Source organism: Alosa alosa, chromosome 7 (assembly GCF_017589495.1).
Source record: "Alosa alosa isolate M-15738 ecotype Scorff River chromosome 7, AALO_Geno_1.1, whole genome shotgun sequence".
NCBI classification, from domain to species: Eukaryota; Metazoa; Chordata; class Actinopteri; order Clupeiformes; family Clupeidae; genus Alosa; species Alosa alosa.
Window position 1 is genome coordinate 17,541,829 of NC_063195.1, and position 13,919 is coordinate 17,555,747.

A 13,919-nucleotide genomic window follows, 5' to 3' on the forward strand; every position below is an offset into this window, starting at 1 on the left:
CCTGGCACACCGCTTGCGGTGACGCCGGCCAGGTGAAGCAGACGGGTCCGATGTTGTGGTAGGCAGGCGAAGTATTCCCAGTTCCCAATTCCCAACGTCTCTGTTTTTATGTCCAAAACATCGATACTGCTGTTTTCCTTTCCATATCTGCAACAGTTGCTGTCGGCTGTACATGCGTTCCGACGTAGTTTCACGCGATAAACATTCCGAAAAACACATTTTAACAACAAAAAAACACTGCACGATCAGGAGAAGCAAGGAGTCGCTGCATCTACATGCGCCACTCAACCGGAAGCAACATGGCACCCGAGGGCATCTCCTAACTACATTGTTAAAAGTTCTCTCAAATTACTCCACCTCTGAAACAGCAACTTCATACACAGACAAATCCTAAATGTAAGCACCACAACTTAAGCTTGCCAGGCAAGAAGGTGAAGTTTAAATTAACTGTCCCATTGCAACAGAGTTACAAATAAGATCTCGGATAGACGTCCAGAGAATGGCAACATTGTAACATCAGACTGAGATGGCTTTTATCTCCGTTACACTCCATTTGAAGAAAAGCCAAGAGTAAACATGACACCTAACACAGGTTCATTTCACACAAAATAACTGACCTCAGTGTCTGCAGCTGGCATTTTGGATCTCTTAATCCCACACAGAGCTCCTCCACTCCTTCATCCTCCAGTTTGTTATTACTCATGTCCAGTTCTTTCAGAGTAGTTGTCGTTTGCAGTACCGATGCAATGTTTTTACAACTTGCTTTTGAGAGGTGAAATTGATTTAGCCTGTGGAAAAACAAAGATATTCAGCATGTACTCTGTCCATGGGTATACACTTATGCAATTCCACAGTACCACTCTGAGAGGTTGCAGTCAGCACGTCTGTATAACAGAAGATAAAACATTACAGAAAAGGACAAAGAAATAAGGTATACTGTTTACAAGATGCCACAATAACTCAACATAATCAAGAGACATTATTCCCCTACAAAGTTCATTCACACTATGCCCACACACACACACACACACACACACACACACACCACATATGCCACCATATCTGCCCTATAAAAATGTAAGTGGCAGCATGCGGAAGCCAGAGGTGAACCCTTAACTTTTCTGGCTACTGCTTGCTAGCCCAGCTCCTTTGCCAGGATGCTACCACCGTCCTAAACCATATGATACATATAATATACTGCTACAGTACTCAGACAACATGGCACCCCAGGGCATCTCCTAACTACATTGTTAAAAGTTCTCTCAAATTACTCCACCTAGTCTCAAACAGCATACACAGACAAATCTAAAATGTAAGCACCACAAGGTGAAGTTTAAATGAACTGTCCCATTGCAACAGAGTTACAAATTAGGAATCTGATAGATGTCCAGAGAACAGCAACATTGTAACATCCGACTGAGATGGCTTTTAGCTCCCTTACACTCCATTTGAAGAAAAGGCAAGAGTAAACATGACACCTTACACAGGTTCATTTCACACTAAATAACTGACCTCAGTGTCTGCAGCTGGCATTTTGGATCACTTAATCCCACACAGAGCTCCTCCACTCCTTCATCTTCCAGTTTGTTATTACTCATGTCCAGTTCTTTCAGAGTAGTTGTCGTTTGCAGTACCGATGCAATGTTTTTAGAACTTGCTTTTGAGAGGTGACATTGATTTAGCCTGTGGAATAAAAAACAGACATATTCAGCATGTACTCTGTCAATGGTAGGGGTGTCACGATTCTCCAAATCCTCGATTCGATGTATTTTTCGATTTTAAAGTCACGATTCGATTCGATTTTCGATCTTTTTTTTAATATTACTATTAGTGCATTCCTTATATGTTATTTACTCTTTTTGGTCTTTTCCTTTTCTGTTTCGGGGGGGCTTTTATTTTGAAACCGCTTTTTATTTTGAAACCGTTCCAACCGCAAGGTTGTAATGTAAACAGAACTAATATTAGGTTAAAACAGAGACGTGAACATATTGAAATTAAACAACACAGAATGATAATTTGATTGTTTCAGCACACTCCGAAGAGACCCAAGGTTAGTGTTCATGGAATATGTACTTATCAATGTGTATTTTAAGCCTTAAAGTAACTTTGGACTGTAACTAGATAACCTTTTCACTTGCTAAGTTGAGTAGGCTAAGTTAGTTTTAATTAATGTGAATGAACGAATACTTCCACACCGGTGATTTCAAAGTAGCAAGAGGGGCTTTGATTTCGGTAGGTTGATGTGTATATTTTAACTTGCTGCACCCTAAAATTAGAGGAGGGTTGACGCTGCAGTTCAGCACGTGCATGTGTGTTTGTGCGTCTTGGCATACATGCTTGACGTGACATTGGGGGCTGTATCGTCGAGTCTACTTTTAAGTTCGAAGTGGGTGGTTGACATATAAGCCCCAAAAAAGTATTTTTAAAAAACTTGTCATATTATCCCTGAAATTGTTTTATTTGTGTTGCTTTGACTTTGGGATTTGCAAATATATATGTGGTTTTTTAGATTTTTTTACGAAATCTCTATATATTCAACAATTTGCTGTATCAGTACCCAAAATTGTCATATGGTGTGACGTGAAAGCTATTTTATATAAAATGAAAATTAGTATTTTCTTTCTTAATTTATTCACTTCACCATATATTTTTATTATGACTGCTTTGATATTTAACATTTCCTTCTTAAAATCTGGTATATTTTACATTATTCTTCTAAATCATCATGCGGAATACAGCATATCTCCTCAATCTTTCAATGTATTTTAGATTAATTCTGATAAACCTTGTAATAATCTTATGAAAATGCTTAAGACTTTTGCTAGCACTATTTCCTTTGTGCTCTATTGACATTTTCATGATTTATCAGTAACAAAGCCTTTTTTTCCCCACAAATGTGAATGTCACACCAAATGACATGGCGTCACACCATATGATGAACTGCACCACAACACAATTTGTCAAGGCAAAAAAGTGTTTTATACATTAAACATTCAAGTAAAAACAGTTCACACAAACTAATTGGGTTATAACAATTTCAGCAAACAGTAAAAATCATTCACATATTAATTGGGTTATATCAACAATGGTAGGCCTACATTTTCAGAAAACTTTAGAAATCATTCACATATTAGTTGCACTATAACAACAATGGCACATTTTCAGTAAACAGTAAAAATCATTCACATAACTGGGTAATAACAACAATGGTACATTTTCAAAAAACAGTTAAAAATCATTCACATATTAGTTGTGTTACAACAACAATGGCTTATTTTCAACAAACAGTAAAAAATCATTCACATATTAGTTGTGTTACAACAATGGCTTATTTTCAGCAAACAGTAAAACGGTACAAATCATTCACATATGAACTGATCAATAATATAAAATTCAGTGGACACTGAAACCTTCAGACCATATTAAAGCTCCTCCAGTCAATGTCAGAGAGTTTGGCAGACCTGTTAAGTGGTTCTGGTTCAGATATTGAACATGCAATTTGACTGCAACTATAGAATATACAGTCTGTTTTATTTGGCCAGATGAAGCTGTTCTTCATGCAATTAATTTCAGCCTCATTACCACATATATTCATGATTTGGCCCACATATGGCCTGGCATCATAGGTCACAATAACAAACTTCCCCACAGTGTAGCTGGTGTCATCATCAGAATCAGAGTTATACTCTGGGTGGGTTGTTTCATTTGGCTGCCAGGTGAAATCTTGAGAGGTACTTTCCACATTAGAAGCAGTGAGCTGCAGTTTCTTGGGCTGAAAGCAGGGGCACATCTCTGGGTACTGGCAAAAACAGCTAAGGCGTCTGTAGAATATTTCCCCAGGTGAAAAGGACAGCACTTGATGTGTGTTGCCGATTCCAACCACAGGGCACACTGTCGGAGGAAGCAAGCCATCTATTCCAACAATCTCGTAATCTTCCACCCATCTGATATTCACCTTTTCTGTGTTATCTTGAAGGTAATTAAAGAGATCTTTGGGTGTCTGTAGATCTCCACCTCCATGAACATATTTGTCAGCACAGCGCTTCAGGGCTCCACCAACTCCGTCCAGGAGCCCCTTCCATGGGACCTCTCTGAAAAGTTCCAGGTTATCTTTGTAAAACCCAAAGTATATGGAACCGTGCTGAGTAGAAAACAGTTGGTACGATTTCGGTACTGCGTTGCTGGACCATCACTTAAGATATGGAGTGTGTCAATATCATGGTCACTTTTGCCCTTGAAATTCTCTAGGACTGGCTTGATGTGAGCCCACACCGCCCTTTCAGCATGTCTCAGAGACTGTGATACTGTTGCATAGCTCAGGGACCCCCTAGTACCATAGGCCATTCCGGTATGCAGAGTTGCTTGCTGCCGGTTTCCCCCAAAGTGAAAGGCTTGAATTTCAGTATTAAGCTTGCAAGCATAGTTTTCACTGAAATCAATATGAAGAACCATCTCGTTGCTCTGCAAGTTCTCTTTGAGATGTTGAAACTGCCTAACCTGGTGAATCCAGTTGTAATGGTGTTCAGCCAGCTCTTCTAGATCTTTCTGGAACACTTCCAGAAGATTACCAACTGATCCCCTTTTTGTTCTTTTTACCCAGTTCTTGTAGGTTTTTTCTCCAACTGTAACATCCTCTTTCTGCCACTGTTCCCATGTGACACTCTCAGCAGGATCATGTGCTCTGACTTTGACCAGTTCAAAACAGCATTCGGTGCACTGTCGCCTCATGCACAAGTCATTATTTGTGCTACAGCATATTGATGACAACAGTGTGGAAAGACTTGTTGTTGTGATTAGTCCTCTTTTGAGATAGTGGTGATCAGAAGCCTCATATTTTCATGTTGATGGCATGCACAGGTGTTATGATCACATGGCTTTGGTTCAGTGATGTAAAAGCGGCTTATATCTGGTGAATTGCCTGTAAGACATTCTGTGCATTTCATCACTGTTCTCATTGTACTGTGTGTGAAGGTCTTGAAGTGTACTTGTGAGGATCCTTCTTTGTTTCATCTCTCCTCTCCCAATTGTGTCCTTTTTTCCTGGAAGCAAAATGCTGTTCTCGTCTAAAAGCAGGAAAGATTCAACCCTTTTTTTCCCTCTCACTGGCCATTTTTTTGGGAGCTCTGGGCTGAAAAGCTTCACTGACAGTACCACCAGGCTTTCCCTGTGTTGTCCGCTGTATTTTCTTTCTATATTTTTCTGATTTCAGATGTTCTTTTTTCAGTTTATTCATAAGTTCCAGATTCTGCTTTTTCATTTTCTTCAGTTCTTTCCTTAGATTGTCATTCTGAACCTTGCACTTGTTTTGGAGGGACCGCATTTTTTCAGAGTGCCTCACAGGTGGAGAATTGGTGGAAGGATGTGAAGGGACAGAAGGCTCTGATGGTGTGCTGCAGTTTGTTGGGGTTGCAGCATCACATTCATTTATTGAACATTCAAGAGATGGAGGGGTCAGGTTCATAATGGCATCAACTTCCTGTTTTCTTTTTCTGTGTTTTTTTTGTGCATTTCTCCATTTCTCTCTCAATTTGCCTTGTTTAGACGGAGGAAGCGAGTGCATACTGAAGGATTTAATTTGTCCTTTTTGTTTCTTCTCTTCATACCTGTAAAAAAATAAATAATATAATGACTACAATTTTTTTACTTTTCATTTCAGATTCACCATCTTGATAATATGACCCTGTACTGTGTTTAAGTTTCACTATGCAGATTGCGACCTAGACCTCAACCTTTCCTATAGTAAAGTTAGCCTTTAGGATAGTCTGTCTTGTGTGAACTGGCTTGATCTATTTACTTTTTCCTCCTTTCCCTTAGGATTTCCTCTCTCCTTGCAGGATCATTATTCAGTCTTGCTCTGTACTGGCGTGTCCTCTCCTTGCTGGACATGTCTGCCTCACACTGACAGGAAACGTAGGAATACGATATTTTAACATGCACAGAATAGTCAACATGGTAAAACATGGTTACGTAAAATATAAAAATGGAAAAGAGAAACATTAAATGTATAGATAATTTTTACATTACATTTTACAAAAATATAATATTATTCCATTAATGTTTTTAAATATATATATATTTAATATTTATTTATATAAATAATCATGTAAAATAAAGTGTATGTCATATGGTGTGACTGATGTGTCATATGGTGTGACTTGAAAAACTGTCACACCATATGACACAGCGTCACACCATATGACATTTTCATCAGTTATGCTAATCTTTTAGCTAACTAAAAACCGATAGCTTTTACTCAACATGTAATCTGCCACATGGCAGTAATGCTTTTTAAGAATTAATAAGTACAATTTGTGAAACATTTTACATTTTTATGTAAATGCTGTCACACCATAAGACACAAAACATTGACCACTATTGATGATGTCAGATACAGAGCTTTTTAACTAAAAATAAGTAAAGCAGAACTCACCTCTTGACCTTGCAAACCACTCCAGAGATGTTATCACAACTTCCTGGTTGAGTGGGGGCCTCTTCATCATTAAGATGTCCAAATTATTGCCCGTTCAAAATATGCATTACAGTGTCACACCGTATGACGCTCATTTTACGGACAAAATGTATTTGGTCATAACTTGCTTGGACATTATGCATAGACATCAAAACTTTATGTGGGCATTAAAAACACCTAATTAATTCACTTGCACTATATAGCTGTCAATTATGTATACTTTATTTGGATATATACTCATATTATTAAGGTCTCACATAGGCCGGACAGTCACACCATATGACATTTTTGATGTTCAGATCAAAATTCTAAGTAGAGATATTAATACACAAACAACAACTTTAGTATGATTGTACTATATCCCATCAGAGGAACAACATTTATATATATATATTTTTAAAAATATCAATTTATATTAGTATGTGACACCATGGACACTTAGAATTCTATGGTACGTCATCCACCCAAGTTCGAGATTGAGATGTAATTTCGATCGATTTCGATATAAAATCGAAATTGTGACACCCTTAGTCAATGGGTATACACTTATGCAATTCCACAGTACCACTCTGAGAGGTTTCAGTCAGCACGTCTGTATAACAGAAGATAAAACATTACAGAAAAGGACAAAGAAATAAGGTATACTGTTTACAAGATGCCACAATAACTCAACATAATCAAGAGACATTATTCCCTTACAAAGTGGCAGCATGCGGAAGCCAGAGGTGAACCCTTAACTTTTCTGGCTACTGCTTGCTAGCCCAGCTCCTTTGCCAGGATGCTACCACCATCCTAAACCATATGATACATATAATATACTGCTACAGTACTCAGACAACATGGCACCCCAGGGCGTCTCCTAACTACATTGTTAAAAGTTCTCTCAAATTACTCCACCTAGTCTCAAACAGCATACACAGACAAATCTAAAATGTAAACACCACAACTTAACCACAACTTAAGCTTGCCAGGCAAGCAGGTGAAGTTTAAATTAACTGTCCCATTGCAACAGAGTTACAAATTAGGAATCTGTTAGATGTCTAGAGAATAGAGAACATTTTAACATCAGACTGAGATGGCTTTTAGCTCCCTTACACTCCATTTGAAGAAAAGGCAAGAGTAAATATGACACCTTACACAGGTTTATTTCATACAAAATAACTGACCTCAGTGTCTCCAGCTGGCATTTTGGATCTCTTAGTCCCACACAGAGCAGCTCCACTCCTTCATCTTCCAGTTTGTTATTACTCATGTCCAGTTCTTTTAGAGTAGTTGTCGTTTGCAGTACTGATGCCATCATTTCACAGCTTGCTTTAGAGAGATGACATTGATTTAGCCTGTGGAAAAACAAAGTATAATAAGACTAACAGAAAATGAAAATAGTCCCAGTAGGCTATAACCTCCGGCAATACAACCAACGTTATAGCTGAGAATGTCTAATAAGGGGAGAACCACCACTCTCGGGAAACTTTCAGTTTCTGAACTGGTTGCAGTTCCTGTTCTGGTTCCACGTGAGGGTGCTCACGAATAAGCGCAGAATGAATGGAGGTCTATGGAACTGTACCCCTCAAAATCCACTTTTCTCGGGATATAATTCTTTGTCTAGAAATTTTAAATGTTGCATTCGAAAGAGGGAGAAAATACACACTGCTGAGTATTATATTTTTTGAGTCACTTATTTGTTCTAAAAAGCCTTTCAAATGTGTCAATGACATCAGTCATTAGCAGAAAGCTTGTGTGTTGTGAGACCCAACCTGTAAGAAATCGAAAGGACGTACTGCAAGTACTCGTTCATTCAACTTTTGACCTATAATCCATATTGACCTTGCAGAAACCACAATCAAATCTTCGATTTTTCAACGACAACCAGGTGAAAGAGACAAATGTAGCCGTCTAGCTCCATAGACCCCCATTGTTTTTGCACTTATTCCTGATTGCCCCTAGCGGAACTGCAACAGATTGCAGGTACAATGGAGATCATAGGGAGTGAACCGGCTCTACGTAAATGGGCTCTGGTTATATTTTCGGGTGCTGAGTGATATAATTGTGCTGCTGCGCCCATGATACGTTCGCAACGTTCCTTGATTATTACACCGCGTTATTACGGAAATCGCCACGTTTGATTTTCCGTTAGTCTTATTACACTTTCTACCTTGAGAAGAGACAAGTTTTAAATAGGATAATTAACGGAAATCTTAGTCACATTTAAGAGTGATGCTAATGGTCTAATCCGATTCAATGATCTATGCTAGGCTGGTATTGCCAGACTCAGAGAACGACTGGATGAACTGGAGAAAGGTAAAAATCAATTGGTTAACTTGAGGGGAGGTGGAAATGAGCGTATTTCCCCAAATGGTGGTGTATCCCTTTAAGAAGAAAAAAAACAAAGGACATTTTCGAGAATAAACATAACTCCCTTCTGGGTTCAATGTGAAATTGATTACTTTCTCAATTAGCATTGACCTGCCCACTTGGAGGTGTCAAAAGTAATGGCAACCTTACTGCCAGTTGATTCTGGTTTTCCCCAAAATTGACTGCAAAGGCCTGTTATATTTAACAGGAAATAGGCTGTAACAGTAGTGCACTGTTACAGTAAAATAACAGGAAAACTAGATATACTGCAGAAAGGTACAAAATATAACCGCCGCCAGTGCATTTTTTCCACAAAAATAAGTCACGCTTTGTCAAATTGTGTTAATTTCCTACTTTGTTCCTTTTTTGTGTTTGTAATTGAGTGTGTGCAGAGTGTGTGGATGTTTTTGTGTATATCTGTGTTTGTGTGTGTGTGTGTGTATGTACTGTAGGTGTGTTTGTATGTGTGGGTCCATGTGTGTGAGGGTGTGTGTGTGTGTGTGCGCATGTGTGTTTATGTGTTTGTGAGTGTCGTGTGTGTGCATGTGCAGTGTGTGTGTGTGTGTTTACGTGTCTTTGTGTGTGTGTGTGTGTTTTTTGTGTGTGTGTGTGTGTGTGTGTGTGTGTGTGTGTGTGTGTGTGCGCATGTGTGTGTGTCTTTATGTATGTGTACATAAATAAAGCAAATCAGGGAACCACCTACTCTTTGCGATAAGTGCCATGGGATCTTTAACAACCATGGTGAGTCAGGACCTCAATTTAACATTCATGCAAAGGAAAACATCTCCTGCAGTACAGTGTCCCTGTTACTGCAATAGGGCATTGGGATTGATATTTGTTTGGCGGCTTTTGGCCACAGGGAGGAGTGCCACCTACTGGCCAGCCACCGACACCACTTCCAGCAGGAACCTACTCTTCCAAGGAGGTTTCTTATTCAAGTACTAACTAAGCCTGCTTAGCTTCACTAATTCAGCAAAGTCAGGGTATCTGCTGGTCTAGCTGCTGACTAAAAACAAAAGGTGAAAGGCATATATGATTCTAGCTGTCTCACAGAATTGCATTATGCACACTCAATTCTCACTGGTATCTGCTAGACAACAAGTACCAAAACATGATTAGTTCATAGATTTCACATGTAAAATACATGTTATACAACCCCACCCCCATCTTGCCTGTTCATAATTCTGAGAAATTCTTGAATTGTGTGCATGTGTGTGTGTGTGTGTGTGCGTGCATGTGCTTGTGTGTGTGCCTGTGTGTGTGCATTTGCATGCATGCGTACATATGTCTACTGTGTATGTATGTGTCATACGTATGATTACTGTGAATGTATGTGTGTGCGTGTGTATCTGTTCATGCACATGTGTGCATATGGAATGGATTAACATGACCCCTGGAGGCAAACATACGCAAAAAATGTTTCATCCTAGGCCCTACAGTTCTCAAGATATTCTCAGAAAACTCTGTTGGTGGACAGTCACTAAATGTACACATAAATTAACTTATTGTATGGCCCCCCATGAACGCAAGTTCACGAAACTTGGCATGCATTTAGAGGGTGTCATAATGATCCTACACTTTTCAATTCCGTGCAGTTTTGACCATGTCAGCCAGAGATATTGTGATTACAACACCTAATTTTTTGCTTTTTATTTTTTAACTAGTTGGTGCTATACATGAAATGAGTGGTTATGGGATAGGTTGACATGGCTCCTTAAGATCAACATACAAAAAAAGGTGGCCCTCCTAAACCCTACGGTTCTTGAGATATTCACAGAAAACTGTGTCCGCCCTACCCTCCTTTCGGGGGTTCCAGTCCAGCAGGGGGGCTACAGATCAAAACAAAAAACAATGGTTCCATGCTATCCGTGTGGGGCTACATGCCCACCAAGTTTTGTGCACCCCGGTCTTTCAGTGTCCCAGAAATCCTTGACGGACAATTGCCCATGCAAAAAAAAAAAAAAAATCTGACTAAACCTATATGACCGCCGCTTCGCTGCACGGCGGTCATAATAATAGTAAAATAATAGTAACCCTACTCCCAGTTCTTTACTGTTATTTAACAGGGAACCTATTCTTGACATCTAGACATTAAGGCTGTTTCATGTGAGAAAAAGTCTAGATTTCTGTTTGTGCTACATACTCCAGCTTTTTAAACCAGGATAGAAAAAAGGAAGCCCGGTGCACTACTGAGCAATGGAACAAATACATTAGAGTGTCTTGTTGGAAACACAGGTCCTCAACAGGCAGCTTTGTTAATTAGCACCTGTAAAACACCAGTGTCAACATCAGCAGGATGTGACTTCTGGATTCACGAGGATTCTGCCCTTCTAAACAGAGGCATTTCTCAGATTTAAAAGAAAATGTGAAGGGAAAAAGACAATGTGTTATAGATAAATCTATAAAATTTATCAGGGACTCCTAACTTTACTTCCTACTTTGCTTAAACTTAAAATAAATATCATCAGTAGTCAGGAAATAATGTATGCTGCTTCGCTGTAAATAAATTCACACATTCTTCCTACTGCATTGTTGATTTTTGCAGGCGTTGCTACTACCATTTATCACAGCCACTTTCATTTTCAAAACCATAGCCATCCCTTCTCGTCACTGATTGCCGTGGTTTTGCTGGGATCATGGAAGTGTTAATGAATTATGGTGTCCCAGACTAGTATCTCCCTGAAAGGAGATCTAGGTGGGCATGGTCGGGCGAATCTCAGGTATCCTAATCACAAAGAAGAGCATGTGAGAGACACCAGCTAAAAGTCCTGTCAAGTATAGTGGAGAGAATGTGATGGTCTGTTGGTTTGATGGTAGAAAAGTGGGAAAATTGTATAGCCTGGGTTTTCCCATGCTGCCTTATGCGCAAGATTTTATTCACGCTTCTAGGCAGCCTGGATACCATGGAGCAAATTTTCGCCTCAGTTAGGAGACCAATCACAGAACGGAGGGAGGGCAGAAAGACGATGCCGACACACCGAAGCCGCTATGAGCTACGTACAGACGCATTTGATAGATATTCGTAGTGCCCAATAAACGGCTCTGGGCTTTCGTAAACCACGTTTCAAATACGAGAAAATGAATGCCTAGTTCCCAGACCCCATCTTAATGAGGTGAGGTCTGACGTTAGCCAGGCTAAAAATTGTACAGGATAACAAGAATCTTGAAGAAAGAAAGCTATTACTCTGATTTGCAATGCCATGCCATGCCACCCCCAAACCAATTTCCGAAACACTTTACTTGACAGTATCTACATAAGAGTGACATGACACTGTCATAACATGTCATGACACTTGACATAAACGAGTGACGGAAGCGTTATGTCATAAATGTTTATGACTTGTTTATAATGTTTATGATACATTCAAGACAGTGTCATGTCACTCTTATGTAGATACCGTCAAATAAACATGTAAGAAACATGTAGGAAAGACACAGTAATCTGGTCTGTCTATAATGGATTGGAATTGAAATATCTAATTTAACCCAAACATAATTCTTTTTTTGCATTTATTTCCAATACACATTCTGCATTCTGTTATACTTGCGTCTATGTTCTAACCTGACTCCGCCAGATGGATTGATATGCATTTGCTCAGCATATCCATCTGGAAGGGGCGAAAAAACTGATAGGTTGCTGATTGGATAAACCATCTGTCTATCACCACCTATGTTGCCAAATCAACCAATCAGATCAACGAAGCGTATGACGTACTAACAGAGCTTTGACGAAAATACAACCACAGGCTACCCTTAACCTAAACCCGCCTCAAAACCAACAAATCCATCACAAGATGCCAGACTGATCTGCGAGTGGAAAAATGGAGCTTGCGAGATCAGGATAATCTTGCGAGGCTATCTATGTTCACATATACTCGTTAAAGAAAGCATCCATTTCAATATCAGAAAACATTTTTGAACTGTTAAAGCTACATTGTGCAATTTTGTTGATTATTAGCAAAAGCCTATTTTTTCTTTCAAAATATGTGATCATTAATGTATAATTATCTCCACCAACAAATCAAAGTATTCTCGTAAGCATAGAATCTGCCGTTCAAAATACATATGGTAGGGTCACCTGAAGAGGAGAGAGAGAGAGAGAGAGAGAGAGAGAGAGAGAGAGAGAGAGAGAGAGAGAGAGAGAGAGAGAGAGAGAGAGAGAGAGAGAGAGAGAGAGAGAGAGAGAGATAGAGAGAGAGAGAGAGAGAGAGAGATAGATAGAGAGAGATAGAGATAGAGATAGAGATAGAGATAGAGATAGATACTTTATTGATCCCCAAGGGGAAATTCAAGGTCTCAGTAGCATACAGACATCACGGGTCGCGCATGCTCGTGCAGCGACCGGCAGCAGGTTATGTTTGTGCGTTGATGTTTGTTGTATCGTTTGTTTTGTCGTTCTAACTTAAGTAATTTATCATCCGGATAAGTAGAAGTACCGGCATGCGATTGTAAGCTTTGCATCTACTGACATCGCGGTCGATCGCAAACTAAAATGGAACTTTGGTCTCTGCTACTGTTGTAGATGGCGTTTCGGCTGGCTTAGAGCTATGGCGACTCGTCTCCACTCCCATCAACAAGGATCCAGTACTCCATGGAGTTCCTCCTGCGCTGGAGTCAGGTTACAAATGTGCCATCAAACTGGGATTTCTCAAGTACATACATGTAGCCAGTCGGGAAACAATATCGGGGATCAGATTCCGCCCGTAGTAGGCCTACCAGGACCAGGGTGCGAGGGCGCAGAGGGGGTGTTCGTCTTTGGGTGAAAAAACAGTCTCTCTCACGCATCCCCCTGCCATCAATCATCCTCTCGAATGTGCAGTCACTTCGGAAAAAATCCGAAGAACTACAAGCACAGGCTCGGTATTCCCACGAGTTCAGAGATTCTTGTATCTTGGCGCTTACGGAGACATGGCTGTCCGATCGGGACACAGATAGTGACCTGTGTCTATGCGGCTTCGGATCGCCGGTTCGGCTGGACAAAGACGCAATGACCACCGGCAAGGGCAGTGGTGGAGGTGTGTGTCTCTACGTGAACGAGCGCTGGTGCAAATCAATTAATGTTAGAGAGAGAATTTGCACGGCCGATGTCGAATTGCTC

The 13,919-nt window shown here is 39.9% G+C and overlaps 1 protein-coding gene across 1 annotated transcript in view; it reads right to left on the reverse strand.

Moving 5' to 3' along the window:
• Window positions 1-617: 617 nt before the first annotated feature.
• LOC125298629 overlaps window positions 618-13,919 on the reverse strand; it is a gene marked incomplete at its 3' end in the record, with an annotated part of 40,390 nt that continues 27,088 nt past the window's right edge. Inside the window, 3 exon segments of the mRNA XM_048249443.1 lie at window positions 618-788; window positions 1,513-1,683; window positions 7,636-7,806. Coding sequence (XP_048105400.1) covers window positions 618-788; window positions 1,513-1,683; window positions 7,636-7,806 — 513 coding nt within the window.